Raw genomic sequence first — 19,191 nt, 5'->3', positions numbered from 1 at the left:
TGAATGCATGTTCCTATACCAGATGAAGCAGGCTAGGTGCCTAAACTTCCCTAGCTTTCAACCGGCAGTGGAATCTAATGAATGGCACTATGGAACTGGTATTAACAGTGTTCTTGGGTCAGAGTGATATATTTAACAAAAATACATTACTTGGCAATTTTGCAGGCAGGAACCCATACTTTGAAATATTCAACTTCTGGGTTGATTTAGGGTCGTATTGCTGTAGTGGATGGACTTGTCTCAGACTATTCTTCTCATTTCTGGTGTATTTTGGTGCATGGGTGTGGATGTTTTTGCTGTTTCTAGCTGAAGCTGTTCTGTTTTACGCATTCTGCAAAATAGCTCAGTGAAAAGAAGAGTACAAAATAACAAACGAGACTGTGGCAAGGAGTGCAGACTTGTCTCCTTCCTCCTAAGTGAATTAGCCCTTCAGCTAGAGAGTCTTACACTCCATCTCTGTAATCCACTCCATCAATTGATATTTCGCAAAGCCTTGCAGAGCATAATCAAGCAAGAACTCTTCAAGCAAGAACTGAAAGCACCATGCTGTCACCACAGCAGAGCAACCACCATCATTTCTGGCTGCTCCTAAAATGAAGGAGCTACAAATTTAAAGCAGAAAGGGGCCAGTTTTGTTGCAGGTAAGTTCTGTAGTTATGGAGCAACTAAATAAAAATGGGCATTGCTTCCCTGTCACCCTGTGCTGAGCACAGCAGCGAGGTGCTCTCCCCTTTATGCTCTTTGGTGATTCCCTGCCCTGCCTTCCTCCTTGCTACCCTGGTTGTAATTTTCATGGTAGGATAATTTTTAAAGTCAAAGTCATCTCTCTGGCTGACCTCAGACTGCCTATATTTGTAATGCTATTAAAAGATGTTATGAAGAGAGGAACGGTCCATTTTTCCAGGACATAGTATTTATAGCATGCCACAAGCAGGTAACCCATGTAGAGCTAGCCGAGTTACTGGGGCCCCTCTCTCCAGTACTCGCTGGTGTGCTTGGCAATAGTTGCATGTTCTTGGAAAAGGAGAACTGAGAGGCACCCAGTGCCAGGCGAAATCTTTCCTTGCTGCAACCTCACATTGCCTAGAAAATGCAGCATAGGCTCGTGTGACATTTCCACGACATGAAGTGCAACGCAGGACAGCAGCTCTAGTTACCGCTCTTTAGAAGGAGATTCTGGAGCTGGGCCACTTGGCGTTCTTTCAGGCATCCCAAAGACTTTCTGGGAAGCCCCCTTTCACAGGGAAAACCAGAGGTCTGAGCCGCACCGCCTCAGCAGGACGGCGCAGATGTGGTCATTGCCGGATGACCCACCTGCAGCTGGAGGAAGCGATGCTCTTGGTACAGGGCGGGATGGCATAAAGCATCGAGACAACGTGCCTCGAGAGTGAGGGTGCTCGCAGCGCCGTGCCCCTCGCTGGCTGTTGGGACAAGCACCGGCAGCTCTCCCGCTGGCGGGGCCGTGCCGGAGGCGGGGCAGAAGAGGGCGGGCGCTGCTGCGGTCCTTCCCACGGCCCTTCTCAGGGCCCGGCCCGCCGCGGCCCGGGGTGCTCCGTGGGGTGGTGCGGAGCGGTGCGGAGCGCGGAGCGGTGCGGGTGTGAGCGGCGCCGGCCGGTGCCAACTTTCCCGGGGCAGGATGGCCGCCAATTTCAACGACATCGTGAAGCAAGGCTACGTGCGCATCCGGAGCAGGCGGCTGGGGGTGAGTGCTGGCACCTCCCGGGCTCGCACCGGCCTCTGGTTCACCTCTTATGTTCGTCCCCTTCCATTCCTTTGTCCTTTGTACAAACTGGCCTCAGTGAGTGTCTCCGCGGGGGAGACGTGAGACAAAATTTGGGGGGGGGGAGGGGAAGAAGAATAAAGGCACCCAAATGTGTGTGTGTCTATATATATATATGTATAGACACACACACATATATACGCATTATATATATACGTGCGTGGTATACCTGTATCTTTATTCTCTCACGCTTGGAGATGGGTTCGCTGCCCGCCCGAAGCCTCGGCTGCTTCCACCTCCCGGTACTGCCCTTCGTACCCCGACAGGCACCGCCAACTTGGGGCCGGAGCCGAACGGCTGCCGGCGAGGAGAGCGCCGAGGGCTCGGACGGCTGGGGAGGGACCGTGTGGCTGGGAGGAGGACGGGGGCTGGGGGTGCCTGTGCCCCCGGGATGGGGTCTGCCGGTGCGGGGAGCCCTAGGCAGCGGTGAGAGCTGAGAGCGGTCGGTGACTGCAGGGGTCCTGGGAAGGGGCTGCTGAAAATCACGGCTTTAAGGTCTTGTGTGGGACAGATGAAAACCTCGTGGTACCCTCCGGGCTTTGGAGTTCATTGGAGTTGCACAAAATGAAAATCCAGAAAGCCCCCTTTATCTCGTTATGTATCTTTAAACTTCCTGTAAGGTTGTTCTTTCACTAGCGTGCGGTGTTCCTGGATTCATTGCAGGTACTCAGTGGGCAGTAGTGGCAGAGCAGTTCCCTGCAGTACCTGGTTTGGCATCTGCCCTCTTAAAGCAGGGGCTGTTCACGGGCTGCTGCTGCTGCCTGTTCCCCTTGAGCGAGCTACCAGAGCTGCTCCAGTGTGTTCTGCACCTTCGGCCTCCCTTGGCGAGCCAGGACGGCTAAAGGAGGGAGGCTTTGTGTATATAACATGGTTTAAATTGATGTATCTGCCTCTCAGGACAGGAAGAGAACTCATTTCTTGTGTTTACTGAGAACTGACGGGTTGGCAATTCTCAGTTGTTCATAGTGTGAGTTTTGCATCAAGATTTATTATGGGGGAGAAGGAGAGGGTGCACAGTCATCTGAAAGCTCTTGCTGGCCCATTACAGTTGTAGTTTCATTCTCTTGCTGTATCCATGCTCAGCACTTCTCTGCAGCTTTGGTAACTTGCATCTTCCTGAGTTGTTTGGAAACTGGACAGCATTTTAAAGTATTCCAGCAGGCTGTTTTTCTTGAACGTGGACTTGCAGGCACAGTTTATTCTTTAAGAACCACACGATCCTGTGATGGAGATAATGTCATTATGAGGCAACTTGTAGTAAATTTGGCAGAATTAGTGTATTTTAACTATCCTTTCATTACTAAATGTATGTTAGTATTTAGTTTGCTCCGATGTAAATGAAGAGTAACGTTAAACTTTGACACTTTTCTATACTGTAACAGTGAAATCCAGGGATCATGTGAATAAGGCACATTTCACTCTGAGAAAGGTGTAAATTTTGGTAACACCTGTGCCTTTCCTTTACTAAGGCTTTCCAGAACATTTTGAGGGTGGTGGTGGTGAAGTGCCTAGTGCCTGCTCAATAGACATGCACTTGACAGGTGAATGCAAAAATAGAGCAAGAAATGGAGAACAACGCTGAGTCCATGGAAACGGAACAAATATTAAATGTTTTCTTTGGAAAGACTGTTTCTTTATTTGATCTCATTGCTTTCAGTTCTAAAGGTTCTTGTCATTATCAATATCTGGAAAGTGTGAAAGGGGTGGCGGAAAGTGCTTTTGTGAGGAAATTCAAGCAGAGTCATAGAATCATAGAATCACAGGGTTGGAAAGGGCCTTAAGATCATCCAGTTCCAACCCCCCTACCATGGGCAGGGACACTTCACACTAAACCATGTCACCCAAGGCTTCATCCAACCTGGCCTTGAACACCGCCAGGGATGGAGCATTCACAACCTCCCTGGACAACCCATTCCAGTACCTCACCACCCTAACAGTAAAGAATTTCTTCCTTATATCCAATCTAAACCTCCCCTGTTTGAGTTTTAACCCATTACCTGTTGTCCTGTCACTACAGCCCCTAATGAATAATCCCTCACCAGCATCTCTGTAGGCCCCCTTCAGATACTGGAAGAGTCCCAAAGAGTTCTCATGGCCATAGATCTGTTAAGCTGTGGAGCCCTGAGTTTGTTGCCCTAAGCAGCTCTTTGCATTGGGCGTGCTGTCCCGATGGCTTTCCAGCGCTGTGGAGAACTTGATGAGGAAGATAGCAGCCGCAGTGATCTAGCTGTCACTGCTTTGCATCTGGAGAAGAGGCCTTTGCTGTGCAGGAATGGTGACCTGTTCAGATCTGGCTGCTCTCTTTGTTTGGAAATAGCAGTTTCATCATCAGTAATACTTTACTGTGCTTGTAGCTCTCAGTTTAGTGTATTGGCCCACAGCTTAAGGACAGATGGTTGAAACATGGCTGCAGATTTCTTCTTGTAACTTTTGTTTCCTATAATCTGCTTAAAAGTGCATTGCCCTGATTTGCATCACCCAAGTAGAAACAGGTAATGTGATTAACCCCAGTTCTTTAAATGCAGGATGAGCTTGTGTTGCTTGGTGGCAACAACTGTCAGCACCCACTTCTCTGTATGCAACCCTAGCTAAGCACCGTCCTTTCCCCTTTGTGTGTTTTCCTCCTTGGTGAGGTATGCACATGTCTGAGCACCTGGGACTGCCACCTGATTTTAGCAAAAGCTTGAATCCAGCCTTACTCAAGGGCTATGTGAGCTTGGCTTCTTCAGAGATGAAGAAACTATGCAAACAGCTTTCTATATAGCAGCTCTGTTGGGGAGGGCGGTAGGACACCCAGGAGGTGGAGGTGGGAAGGGAAAAAAACAATCTAGACCTTAAAATACTAACTTTTAAAGAACTTTCCCACACTGAAAACATTAGGAAGGACCAGCCTACTCCAGCCCCATGTAGGACTCCTGCTCATTTGAAAAGGATTTCAATACTCTGTGTGTGGTGGGATGCAAGTGGGAGTTATTAAATATATACCAATATTATGGTGGCACGGCTGTAATCAGTGCATTGTTTTTTCAGACCTAATTCAGCTCCTAGCTTTTTCTCTGCAATGCTATGGTAATTCCATCTCCAAGGGAACTAGGAACTGAGTTCGTATCTACAAATTATCTCAAGAAATGACTTTTCTGAGTAACTGGGATGCAGGTGCTCCATTTGGAAAGAAAGGGGTGCAGAGAATCAGCTTTCTCAAAACCAAAGAAAACTGCCAATTCCAGTGGGCAGTGGACAATTCCACTGTAATTTCTGGATTGAATTTTGTACCTGGACTGTTTTTGCACACTTTAAATATGTAAATTTAATTTAATATTATTTAATAGAATGGTTTCCATAGCAACATTTGTATCACATGTTTTCTGCAGAGCCAAATATATTCGGGAGAAAGCACACTCTTCCCGATTCTTTCCATCCTTATAGGGAGAAAAATAATTCCCTCAGCCAATGATTTCCCTCTGTTATGTCATTAGCAGTGACACAGAGGAGGTGGTGTGCTAGAAAACTGCTGACAGTGTATAAAAGCACAACCTTCCAGAGTTCCTGAAAACAAAGGAAACCTGCTTTGCTCTGTGAGCAGTGCTTCCATCAGACTGCTGGACCTGGGTTTTGAAAAGGAAGGTACTCAGCTGGGCTGAGTGCTTTTGCCTGCAGTCACTTTTCATCTGATTCAGTGCTTTCTATCTACCTGTGAAACAGAGGAGTAATTTTATGGCCTCTTTACTGGAATAGGCTTTTCTTGCCCTCATAATTTTCAGATTGCATCTTTTCCGAGATATAGATGTAACCTTTCTGAGGGGGAATGTATTATGTTGATATTTCCTCTCCTTAATGAAACAGCTAGTTCTTGTGTTTTCATTTTAAGAATGGGTGGATGTGTGCTGCTTGCAAACACACTTGAGCTTTCATTTGAGATTGGACTGGCTCAACTGAGTGTTCAAATAATAAGAAATCAAAGCAGGTACAAATCTTTGAACTAAAGGGCCTTTGTTACACTGGTGAGCCTGAAGAGCTTTAAAAGGAAAGGGGCAGTTAGTGGCCTTTGAGGTGCAGCCAGCCCACCTCTCCTCATGGACTGGGAAGCTCCCAGAAGTGTCTGTTGGTTGCAGTCTCACACTTCTGTTGAACTTCTTGTTGTCAAGGCTCAGTTTACGCCTCCTGCATGCACACCTGAATTCAGGTTTGCTGGAAGCCACATTTTAAGCTGAGCAAGCATTATGGAGTACAGGAACTGCTCTAGGGATACTCTTTACTGCCATAGTCAAGGTATAAGGCAGAAATGCATGCTGAAGGCTCAAAGTTTTTGAAGCCTGTTCCTCTGGGTAAAGACAGCAGTCTTGGAAGTGCTGGTGGCATGGCACCAAGAGGTGCTGGCTGCCCTCCTGCATGCAGGGCTTTGAGGACGATGGTGTTCCCCTTGGAAGACCCTGCAGAATTTACAGGCATCTGGCCTGTCCCTGTCTCTTGATGTATGGGAGACTGATGGAGCAAGATGCCATGGGGTTAGCTGTCAGCCCCTGGTTTCTGATATGCCAGTAGGACAGTTGGAGTGTCTTGTTGCATTAAGTGATGAAGTACTGTTAGTGTCAGAGGGAAACAATCTCTTCGATGAATGGCATCTGCCTTAAGCTGTCTGCAGCTAAAAGCCAAATAGTGCTGATCAAACAGAAATGCCTCAGAGAACCAGCTGAGATGTGCTGCTGGTGAGATGTCTCTGTTAAGGGATTGTACATAGTCATAGCTATGCAAAGCCTTGAAGAGTCTGGTCTGGCTCTGCAAGATACTTGATTGACTAGAAAACATTGGCTTCCAAAAACATTCACTCTGACTTGCTTGGAAACCAGTATCTTCTTTGCAATAGAGAAAGAGGTTTTGGCTGTGGTGGTTTGCATGTTGCTGCTTTCTAGGACGGGAAGAATACCTTTCTGAGCATACCTTAAGGTGACACAAATATGACTGTACTCTTTCTCTCGAGCTTTGTTTGCTATGAACACATCTGTCTGTGTCAAGCATTTCTATTTTATCTCATCTCTCAGATAGGTATATCAAAATGTGAGCTTCATTCTGTGTACTGTGATGCTTGACCTGCTGTGGTGAAAGGTGGATCAAAGCTCTGCATGTGCAATGTGAGGAGGCTGCTACTGAACAATCTTCCAGGAAAAGTCCAACAGCAAGGATAGACAGCATCTTTCAGATTTTTAAGACTTAAAAATAGGTGTGGAGCCATCTATTCTAGTTTGTGCTCTTGTGTGCTCTTCCCAGTGCGCAAAATTCCCCATGCTGAAGTAATCTTTATCTGGTCAATAAAACTCTTAAAACGTCTTTATTCTGTAAGACCTTTGCTATAAGAGGTCTATGCCATAATCTAATATAAATCCAGGTTGAAATAAAGAATTAATTATGGTTAAAAAAGTGAATGTACAGTTGTTGCATACTTATTTCTTTCATTATAAAGCCAAAAAGAAGGGTAACAGTTGTGGTGCTTTCTGCTTCAGCAGACTTCTCTTTAGCATTGAAACCATTTCTGTTCCCAGGTTATTCACAACATGTTATTTCAGGTCATCTGTCTCTCAATTTCATGGTGAGGATGCAAGAACTGAAGCTGCAAAACAACTTTAGCTGTCGCAGACATGGAAGTAGCTCTTCTCCACAGACATAAAGTAGCCTTCCCAAGCTTCTGTGCGTATTTCACAGGGGATTCAAGTTAAACACTAAAGATCATGTGTACCTAACAGGAGAATAGGGAATGCTGAAGTGATTTGCATATGAAAATTAAGGTGACCTCTATTCTAGAAGAGGATGGAGATTTTTCTTTTATAAAAGACAGGGTTATTAAAATTAGAAGCGTGTAGGACATACGCTGCTCAATTAATATACATAGATTACTGCTTCTGTATGGCAGAGGTACTTAAAACAAATAGTCCTGGCAATTTGTTAGAAAAGCCTTACAAAGTATTTATCTCTCTAGAACATATACTATGCTAACTAGATACACTGGATGTTTACAACCCAGAAAAACAGTCTGAACACTAAAAATAATGTGTGCTGCTCTCAGAATTGGACATTATTAACAGGCAGCCTGATTTATTTTATTATTGCTATGATTTTATAAGGTATTTCATGCATGTGGAGGTTTGGGAGTCTGCTCCACAAGCTTGTATCACTATCAAGTTATTACAGGCTATTAAAAACACTCCTTTGGGAGGATCCATTGACTTTAATGGAGCTGTGCTAACTGTTCCTAAAAATGCAGGTTTCTGCAGAGGTTTCTATATCTGAATGAAGCTCACAGAAAGGAAAAGAGGGATAAAGTGGATTCTTTTTTACCTGGCAATCTGCTTCTTGTACCTCTGTCTGGCAGAGGAAACGCTGCTAACAGTTTTGCAGAATGCTGTCTCCTGAGGTATCTCCAACTTTGCACTTACGGGGTGAGGCACAGACCAGTTCTTGCAGTCGTATCTGTTTAACAACACTTCTAATTAAATCCACAGGCTGCACAGCCTGCTCTGGGGTTGTCTGTAACCCCATCTGCTGGAGGCACCTCCTTGTTATGCAAGGAATGATCAGCCTCATCTGTCTATTAGAGTGGGTCCTCCATGGAAATTTGGGCAGGAGCCAAGAATAAGATCTGAGCACCCAGCGTGAGGGTTGGCAGGGTTTTAGAGCTGAAGCCCGAAGTGCAGTTCTGATACACCTTGCCCTTGTCCATGGGAGTTCACTAACGGCACGGAGATCAGCCACTGACCTCCAGGTTTCAGTCATGGCAAATATTGGGTTGTCCAACATCTGATGTGTTCCTGCAGTCCTGCCTGGGAGGTTTCTGTTGTCATCCTCTCATGGGGCTGAATCTTCCATGATCAAATGTGTAGAATGGAGTTTTAAACTAAGCATTTAGCTACTTTTGTTAAAGATGGAGAAGCTTTTGCCCATACATCTAGCAACAAGGTTATTTGAAGAGCTAAAGGTGAGCTAAGCTCAGCCCAGACCTCTTCGTTCCAACTGCTTCTTTGCAGGGCACTTCCCTGGGTGTGCTGGAGGCACTGTGGGTCAGGGCACTCAGCCTTTCCCTCTTGCTGTCCTTGCCCCTGATGGGGCAGCATAGTTTGATTTCTTTTCTGTGCCTCTCCAAATCAACTTGGACATGATGAAGTGATTTCTCATTACAGGGGTGACCTAATGCAAGTGCTGAATGTTACTGGAAATGTGGCTGATGGAAATGGGTCTGTTTTGGAGTGAAGGGAAGGAGAAAAATCAGAAGCTGTAAATCTGAAAGCTGCTGTGTTGATGCCATCAATCTTGCTGGTGCAAGGATCACATTAACATATAGTAGAAAAAGTTTGTGTGGGTGGCATTGTTCTGAACACTGTTTTAAGACTGATCTGAACCAGCTTAACTCGGTTCAGTAAAGTCTTGATCACAGTGAAATCAGGGAAGCAGAAATTAGTAGGTAGCAATGACTGGGTCTCTCCTGAAAGACGTGACTGCTGGAACTACAGCAGTAGACTTGTTCCTTCTGTAGTATTAACCTTGTTGAGGTCAGAAATTAGATCTGTGCGTGTCAATTTTCTTTGCTTGATGGGTCTGACTAGCCCAAAACCTCTTAATCACATCAGTGTGAAGGAATGTGGTGTAAGTGGTGTCCTCCAACACAGAACTGGCGCTCTCCTGGCCAACCCCATAGGAGGAATTTGTAGCAGTTCAGTGTCTGGTTTGTGACAGAGAAGGGAGCTGACTTCTTCAGCACTATGTAACTTAGTTGCTTGTTTCTAGGAAATGCCTGCTGAGGTGATGTGAGCAGTACTCAAATAATCCTGTGTTAATTTAAAAACCCGGTGGAAAGAAAGTAATTCTTCAGGTTTCTGGACTGCCTGCTTCTTTGGTCAATGCTTTACTGTGTTAGACACTCACCTAAAATTAGGAGGTTGTTAATTTCTTGTGTATTTCAGTATTATTGCATGAGAACTTAGTTGTTGGGCAGTGGCCATATGCTAGGATTAAGTGGGAAAATTTTGTGTTGTAGACCTTTCCTCAATTCCTTTCCACACTTTTGTGCTATAGACCTTTCCTCGGGAAGTTTAGCTCATCCTGCATACTCTTGTTTTAGGGCTAGGTGGAAAAACTTGTGATTCATGCTTAGAAGTTTGGAAAATTTTTTGTGTAAAGTTTTGGCCTTGGTCCTCTCCAGGCTTTGGTTTAAACATCAGCAGAAATTCTTGATTGTCCAAAACCGAAAAGAGATGAAGCTTTCAGGTTCTTCTGTTCTTGATTTGAAGTAAACTGACTTCTGTAGAAACTTCATTGAGAAGATTGGTGTTGAGCGTATAAAATGACATGTACTTTTGCAAGTTTTGCTTAGCGCTGTTTCTGTGAAACCCTGTGGGAGGAGAGGTAAAATGGGGGAGAGACAATCTGCAGGACTAGAACCATATGGTTAAAAAGACTGGTGCTTCAAGAAGCATGCCAGAAAATTAATATGGGAATTTTAGAGTACAAGCTGTGAAAAGTGGAAACAAGAATAATGTAAGTTGGGGGGGGGGGGGGGGGGGGGGGAGAGAAAAGGGAGAGAGAAGGAAAAGTTGTCTGCTTACATGTACATTTGAAGCAGCATTATTAATAAAACTCTTGTGTTCACCTATACGGCTCCTTTCAGTCTGGCAGCATCGAGACAGGGAAAAAATGAACAGATTTCTCATGTATCAACTTCAGCCTGCAAGGTATTAAGCCCATTGGATAGTCATATTTTTAGACAACTGTTAAATAAGGTGTTGGAACATATTCACAGATATTAACATTTCTTACTGCTTGGAACTTGTCAGTGGCAGCAGGGAGAGGATCCAGAATATTGCTTAGAAAGTTTGAGCTTTTATCCTCCAGCTGATGAGGGGAGAAACACCAGTAAATGTCATTCAAGACCTAATGAAGCTCCATCTGGCTGCTGGCATTGGGTCTACCAGCCCATGAGCAAGTCCCCTTTAGATTTCCTCTGGCACAAAGTTATGGAATTTGAGTCCAAGTCAGCATGTATCTTGAAGGGCTTACCTCTGGAAATGAAGTAAAGGTTCTCAAAGCAAAGAAGTTGAGTGGGAGAAAAATGAGCAGTGCTTGTCATTTTGGAGCTGCTCACCTTGTGTGATCCATGTGTTAGAGGGTAGGGTGTTCAGCCCTGTGTTCTGGATGAATTAAAAGCAAGTTTTGCAACAAAAATGGAATTTTGTGTCTTCTCTTAAGGTATCTTAATTTTAACTTTGTAGAAATGGGATGGAGAAGCAAGGGTCTGATATCTTTCCCATGGCCCCTACTTTGCATCAAACCACTTTTACTATTGCATTTCATTTTAGGGCAACATCTGAGTTTGTTTTGGATATCACTCAGAGCCCAAGCTATGATTCTAAGCTGAGCTGGGAAAGCTGGAGGTTTGTGTGTCTTAAAAATAGGCAAATCTTATCCTCAGAATTGTGTGCAAAGAAACAAAAGAAAGACTAATTTGATTCATAAAAACCCACCACCACAATACCCCCAAATAAGCCTAAGAACTGTTCCAGTTTCTCTCCAAGAGGCAGAATATGTGGGATTATGTAGATCATGATTTGGAATATGAAATTCCTGTTTTGACAGTGGCCTTTTTAGGAGCAGGAACAGCTTTTCTTGTGCTTTCCAGCATATGTTTTCTGGCAATTTACCTTCCACATTCTTCTTTGGAAGGTGGGCTTAGCTTGTGAAGCAAAACAATGAGATTCCAAATTTGCCTTTTCTCCTACACTGAGTAAACTAGTAAACCAGTGGTTCTTACTCATTTGCTATCTTGTTATAAAGGTGGAGTTTTCATTTTAACGGGTCTAATGCAAATTGACCAGATCACCCTTTTTTCTTCTGCTTTTAATTCAGATGCTTCCCTTGTCTTCTGCCAGTTGTGGGTCCCAGTTCTGCATGTTGACTATTTGCTTTGCCTTTGCTAGACAAAAGTCTGTACAGTTTCTGCATACAAAAGGGTATGCCAAGAACAATTTAAAAGACAGTGAAAGAAAAAGAAAACCCAATTGTAAACAGGTGAAATTTAGTCTTTTGTGATTTTGATGCCTTTTCATCATCAATTTGTTACACAGTGTGAAGGTAATTTTCCTGCTGGTGTATATGGGCATTACCCTGAAGTTAGATCTGTGGTAAATTACCATTTTTGCAGTGTTTGTGGAGACACTTGAAAGAAAGTAACAGATGCAAAGTCTGCACCTGGGACTGACATCTTAATTTGATGTTTGCGTAGTTTTAGGTATACTGTGGAAGTTGATGGACTGTTCCTATTATCTTCTTGTCTGACTTCATCAAGGGCTGTCAGAAATACCAGTGAAAGTTCAAGCTGCTGGAATGAAGAGTGGAATGTTTTTTTGGGTTTTCCACCTTTGCAGAAAATAATGTAGCTTGTTTCAATTCCAAATGGCAATACTGTTAAATCATTTCTCCCCAGTAACGTTAATGTAGGAGATTAAGTTATCCCTTTACTTACCAAGTAATGTTTGTCTGGGGAACTATCAATGCCCTGTGGTCAGTAGAGGAAAAATTCCTCTTAATGCTCTCACTAATATCTCCATACTAGTGAGGATGGATGTTAGATGATGGTACTGAATTAGCTGCATACTACTGAGTGGCATACTCTTGGCACGGTGATTATGGTATAATGCAAGTGGCTATTCTTTGTTAAATGAAGTAGTGCACATTAAGGCAGTACTCTGCTAAGCTTTCATAGGCATATTTTAGGCAGCAGTCACACTTTCTTGAGCATGGAACCTATCTAAATGTGGATGAACTCCTGAACTCCTTCTGTAATGAGTACTACCCAGCTGGGACATGAGCAATTAATAGAAGTAGGCTTTGTCCATTTGAAGTAATGTGTAGATTAGTCTGAGCAAATGCAAGAAGACCACAAGAGCCAGTGGAAAGCTGAAGTCTACCAAGGAAATAATGCCCCTAGAATTCTCATTTTTCATCTGTGTTTCTTTAAGTCAAACAAATTTAACAAAATTAAACCCAATAAACAAACAAAACCCTCCCGCAGCCTCACTTGCACCTTTACCAGAAAAATGACTGAATTTTCTTTCTAAAGGCCAAACTGATGACAAGCTTAACCTGGTTGGTAGCTTTAAAAGTTGTGACAGAGTAACAGAGGTCTTGCACACCTAGGATGGAGTCCATCTCCTGATCACTAACCCCATGGGTGCTGCTCTGAGTTGAATCCCTTTGTAATTCAGGATACATTGAAGGTTACCACTCTGAAGCCAGTGCACCAAAGTGCTTGAAGAGGGAAATGCTTTTTGATTGCCATGGACTTCTCCCTGCAGCAGCTTTGAACAGAGTGGCAGTCCATTAGCAGCCCAGGCAAATGACTTCAATTATTTGCTGCAATGCTGAAATGCTTGTTACTATGATTTAATGGGCTGTAATTCTGTCACTCTTAACAAAGCACTATATTTTGGTGAAGTCCAGCTTGCAGTGACTCACTTGGTAGCATTATTTGCTCTTTTATGCAGATTCACTTTGATTTTATAACTGATCTGAGCTGCAGAGAGGCTGGGAAATGACCTATGACTGCATAGCTTTGATGTCAGGATTGACAGATGTGGAAGGAATAAATTTGGTTTACCATGTGTTGCGATGGACTAACCTTGAGACTTACTTGGGGTGTCTGGAGGCATGGGAGGTTGTATTTGCTACAGGAAACCTGTGATGCTCTCTGAAGCTTGCAGTTGAATTAATTGGTGAATAGCAGAATGACAGCGGGCCAGGACTGGGCAGTTATACCCATCTGTTAGTTATGGGCTTGCAGGGCATTTGTCATCCTTGGCTCTCCAAGCAGCACATAATAAGCATCATTAACTGAACTTAACAGGTGGGCAAGTGGCAACAGGTACAGCCCAATTGCTCAAGTCATACACGGAAGATTGAGAAACTAAAGCCCTTCTGCTATGTCTGGTTTTGGCTGGCAGCTTATTGCTGAAGAACTTACTGAGGTAAAGTAGAAATCCGTGCACACATTCTGCCCTTCTTCTGTCTCTTGTGTAGTCTTAAAATTAAAAGGCCAGCTTTGAAATACAACTCTTACAAATGGTTGTGTGTTCTGTGGGGCTGAAGCCTGTTGCTGAGAGTTTGTGAGCAAGTATAGTTCATCTCCAAACATGGAGAAAGTCCCATCAGTGCCTTCTCACAGCTGAATTGGGAGCATCCCCTTACCCTGGCTTTCACAGGTGAGATTGTGTTCTCCTGTGAGGAGTGAGCAGCTATTTTCAAGGGTTAGCACTTGCGTACTCTGCAGCCTCTTTGCATTCCATGTACTGATTAGTGAGCTCTGTGAACTGTTAATGAGCTGTATCAATGCTATTTTCCCTCTATAGCCCATGTAATTAAAGTAACCAGATTAGATCCTTGGTTACAAAAAGAAGAATAATTCCAAACCATAATTCATTGCAGTCATTTTAAGTTGCTCAGCAGTTACCTAATTCTAACACAGCACTAAATTGTGTTAATTCACTGGACCGCGCTAATGGCCTGACCCAGCAGGACAGCAGCACATCCAACTGCACTCTGCAGAGCTCAGCCAGCACGAGCTGGCTGCGCAGAGGCAGTTTTTAGTCTGCATTGAAGCCTTTACTATTTTTTTCTTCCTTTAGTAGTTAAAATCCTAGGCTGATTATTCTCCTATCCAGTTTCATGCCTAGAATTAACTGTTCCCATATATAAAGCTTAGCAGATGTTCAAGGAGCCAAATCAGATACTTAGCTTCAGTTTGACTTTTTTCAAGCTGTCACTAGCAAGAGAGGGTTTCTGCTTCCTGGTAAATGCTTCCTGGCACTTGGAGACACTCTTCTCTAATGGCCTTAACAGCCCAGAATTATAACCTTTTCTGTGTATGATTTAAAAACCCCAACTTAACAAACCAGCAGCCCTATGCTTTGAAGGTTGTAAGCCAATAAAGAAGGGCCTGAAAGTGGAAGGTTATTTCAGGTAATGCTGTCCTTCTAATGATGCTGCATCCAACTCATAATTTTTTTCAGAGAGAGCAGGCTGGAAGCTGATGTCTTGCTTTTAATGTCCTTTAGGTCCTGAAATTCCAGACAGTCAGTGGAGAAACTAAAAAATGGGATCCAGTTCTGTGTTTCTCTCCATCGCATCAAAAAGCTTCTGTCTTACATCTCCTGTGTAGTTTATTATGCAGTGTAATTTATTTACACATCAGTTTATCAACAAGTCTCCTGTGAGCTGCATTTAAGGAGCACCTGCCAATGCAAATTCAAGGCACCATGCACTAAGAAGAGAAGGGAAAGACATTACTCCTTTGCAGAACCCTGATGGTATTCATGTGGGATAAGTAAGTCCTAAATCCCAGCCCTATCATCTTAATGACATTTTGCATTAGTGGCTATTGCTGTTCTGACCCAGGTGGCAACCTCCTGGATGACCTGCATTCAGAGCTCTTTTCCAGCCCCTTGAGGTCCGAATGGCTGTTTCAGGTGTCCCCCCAAGCCTGGTGGTTTCTCTGTCCTGCCTGGACTGTACCATAGTGTCCTTCCAAAGCCCTCAAAAGATTGTATGTCAGAGAGATTTCACTGGTAATGCGCTTCATCATATGTCCAGGATCTGTAATTAAGATGCCTCTAAACTCTAGACTCCCAGCGGGTGAGTGCATCAATGATTTGAAGGGGTATATTGCTACTAAGCTACTTTATTGACAGTTGCAGTGATTCATTGTAAAAGGCTCTCATGAGCTGGGTGTCACTTTAAAAATTAAAATAAAAACTAATCTCCTACCAGGCAGGAATGCCTCAGCAAATCCCTTCTTGTCTTTCAGTGAGCCCATTCCATCTTGAAATCTGCCAGCGGTGACTTGTGCCAGCAGCAGCATTTTTGTTGAGCATTTTTCCCCCTTTGTCTGAACCAATGACTAATAAATATATATATATACACCAGCTACGGGCAAAACCTGTAAAATGCTGCCTGTGTTTCCCTGTCAACGTCCATTGTCACAGAACATAGTATAGGCATGAAATAAAACAATGGCTTCATTACTGAATCATTAGGTAATCTTGGGTGAGCCATTTTACTGTCTCTGGTTAGATTATGCTTCCTCACCACCCTTCTGTGGACAATGTACCCTAGGTCACAGCATGCAGACTTTCAGTTGCTGAAGATATTTTGGCAGCAAGTCTTGTCTGTGGAATGAATCCTGTGTAATCATGAAGGACCAAAAAAAACCCCAAAAGATTTAGGAAAAAGTTGCCTCCTAACTAGTGTGCCAAGTGGGACTGCATCTGTAGGCTCAAATCCAGCTGTTTGGTGCTTTAAACTAAGGATTGAGTTCTGAACCTCAGCCATTAACAAAAATCCCACTTGGCTGATGCAATTCCAGTTTTGAGGGAAGGGACAGAAAGAAGTTTTTGAAGAAGAGTGTTTAAAATGCCTCATTTTAGAGCAGCAGGCATCTGTTTTGACTTGTATTAATAAATGTAAAAGTAAAAGAAGGGCTATAAATTTGTAAAGATCTGCCAAACAGTCTTCTGTGTACTGGCGTTATAGCAAGTTCTGGCCATTGCTGAACCTGTATTTCATAACTTGATGTAAAAGCATGGCAAAACTGAGCTATGTTGTGCATTCTGATCAGGCACAGAGACAAGATTACAGCTTCATTCCCTATTAGCAGCTGTGGATGACTTCTTAATGTAAAATACTGTTTCTGAAGATGTATACTGAATGAGAGGAAGAAGTGAGGTTTCTTCCTCCACAAATGTGTTTCTTGGGGAAAGAGGAAATCTAGATTATTTTCTTTGGTTCCCCAGAGAATAAGATAGCTTGTTATAAACCAACTTTGATTTATGTAGTCATTATAACCTGATCACAATGAATAATGCAATATCACTTACTCATAACACACATTAAATGGGTATTCTGGGAAAGTGAAATTGTCTTGTTGCCAAGTGCAGCAGTATCTGTACAGACAACATGTGGACAACTTTGCTGCTTATTTTCCAAAGCTGGTGAGCCACTCCCCATCAAGCTAAACACATTTCAGTACAAGTTAGATAGATTTACAGCTATGTGATTATTTCTAGTAATCCATCTACTTGTAATTGTTTTATACTTACATTGTGTTTTTGTAGACTGAAATAGAGCTGAACACTTGGATGAAGTGGGCAAGGGACAAAGCTGGGCTGGAAAAGTAGAGGAAAGACATAACCTAATGGAAGAAATACATTCAAATTAAGTACTTCCATTTTGTAAGTCATGGAAAGATTGTGGGTTCTTCACTAGAGCCACAGTCCCATTCTGCATGATGTATAGAAGTCACAAAGGCATCGTCATACTTGCTTGTACTTAGATCTCTTTACGAGAAAGCGGTCCTCCAGATTTTCCCAAAGAAACAGCTACCTGATGGAGATCTACTGCTCCAGATGTATCTGAGGAGCGAGTATAATTCAGCGTTGAGCTGCAATCTGCCTTTGTAGGTAATGATTAATTTTTCTAGATGCAAAGCAAAATTCTAGATCCAGTGTCCTCACAAAATTCCTTCAGGCTAAGAATTCTATTGTAGGACTCAACACCTTTTGGGTCAGAAGTGACACATTAAGGCACTTTTAAGATAGAAGAATTACAATTCACACACTTTGCACAAGCTGGCTAATTTCTTATGTGAACAACTTGCAGTTGGAAAGGACCTTGTACCTGGAATGCCAGTCCACTGGGCACTCCCTGGCAAAGTTCAGCAAAACCACTCAGTTTCCTGCACGTAACTAAGGTATTTCAGTGGGTGAGCCATCTACCAGCCTTGGGTAAAATGACAGCGCTTGTTTTCCTGTCTCCCTCCTCTTTCTCCCCCACAAAAAAGCTCAGAAGTACTGTGAGAAATGCCTTGTGCCATTGTGCTGTGTCTTTACTAGATAAGGTTTCTAGAGGTTATCAGAGCAACAAAATGCAAGATACCGGCAATAGCCCAGGCTTTCTGGTGCTTGTCCTAAGGTGCATGATTGTACTTTCAGCTACTGCTTTAAAAAGAGGCAAGTTTGTGTTTATTTAACAGGAAGTTCTGTGTCTCTGTAAATGGGCTCATTGCAATTCTTTGTTTTAGGGCAGAGAGCGGAAAAACACAACACTAATAAAATAGAGCAGCTTTCCCTTAAGGTTCACTTGTTCACAAAGAGGAAATTCGCCAGATGAGACTTTGTGCTACTGTCTCTGACCTTCATATCCCTCTTAAATAACTAACAAAAGGGGTGGAATTGTTTGATCCTGAAGTAAAATAGGCTTGCTTTGCTATAATGTAGTAGAAGCCACATATCTTGGTTTTAAAAGATAGCTTGTTTTAACCTCCCTGCCCTAAGATAAGAAAAATAGCCTCCCCCTCAGTCTGGAAATAATTGGCTGTTTGCAAATGCTTTTTTTAAAGCATTTGTTGAACAAAGGTATTGAGGGTTGGAGTGAAGTTGCTTTAGACTGAAATGCAGATTTTAGTTTCTAAATGTTCAAATGTTTGTTTCCTGCATGTCAAAGGATGACATTTGTAGGCATTCAGAAATCTAGCTCTTGGTTATCTTGCCTAATGATCAGCTGGGAGGTGGTGAAGGCTGGCAGGTTGCCCTCCCCACACCTATTTCCAGGGGCAGTCCAGGGGTTTGGGTCATCATGTAGGACAGCAAGACTGGTTTCATCTTCCCTCTCTGCAGGGAGAGTATTCCCAAACCACAGCTGAACCATGGAATCTAGGCAAGTCAGAAGAAATGTTTCCACTGTACTCAGCCAGATGCTGACCAGTTCCAGCTGAGGTTAATAGCTCCTTTGCTTCACAGTGTGGAGCATGGGAGCGGCTGAGCAATCCTGCCTGGTTTTGAAGGCATAGCGCCGAGGGGCAGGAATCTAGATACTCAGATTGCATCATTCCTTTGAAGTCACTTCTTTGACTTCATTTGTGGTAATGATTTATATCAGCTGATCTTTAGAGCCAAAAATAGAACTGTTTTGATGTGACCTTGGACATGCATGTTGGATCCCTTATCTGGGTTTTGGGTCATCCACTTGATAAACAGTCGCTTTCTTTCCCTTGAGTTTTACGTTGTTATGTACTTGATGGGCTGTTGGAAGCTGTTAGAAGCTGAAATTTCCAGGAGAGACCATAGGAAGTTAATGCTAATTTTTAATACTTGAATTAACTTCTGAGTTAGACTTTCTGTAAGATCTCAGGGGGAGAGCTTTGTAAATTTGAGGTGTTATACAAATGACAGCTATTACTGTTCTCTCTCAGCACATCAGATCCCGATTTGCTGTTTGGATTTATCTAATCGCTGTCAGCCGAAGTGTCTGGTGTGGAAGTAATTACAGCAGTACTTTCAACTAATTCCTATTCATGATGTAGTACTGAAAATGTGGATTTG

The 19,191-nt window shown here is 43.3% G+C and overlaps 1 protein-coding gene across 2 annotated transcripts in view; it reads left to right on the top strand.

Annotated features, from left to right (window-relative positions):
* The first annotated feature begins 1,571 nt into the window (after window positions 1-1,571).
* DOK5 (docking protein 5) overlaps window positions 1,572-19,191 on the top strand; it is a 44,369-nt gene continuing 26,749 nt past the window's right edge. For both annotated transcript variants that reach the window (XM_005147563.3, XM_031047647.2), the window contains exon 1: window positions 1,572-1,702. In XM_005147563.3, coding sequence (XP_005147620.1) covers window positions 1,637-1,702 — 66 coding nt within the window. In that variant the 5' untranslated portion in view covers window positions 1,572-1,636. The remainder of the gene's footprint in view (window positions 1,703-19,191) is intronic.

The sequence above is a fragment of the Melopsittacus undulatus genome, chromosome 10 (genome assembly GCF_012275295.1).
Source record: "Melopsittacus undulatus isolate bMelUnd1 chromosome 10, bMelUnd1.mat.Z, whole genome shotgun sequence".
In the NCBI taxonomy this organism is placed as follows: domain Eukaryota; kingdom Metazoa; phylum Chordata; class Aves; order Psittaciformes; family Psittaculidae; genus Melopsittacus; species Melopsittacus undulatus.
Note: the sequence above shows the minus strand (reverse complement) of the source record. Positions and strands in the feature narration are given on the sequence as shown.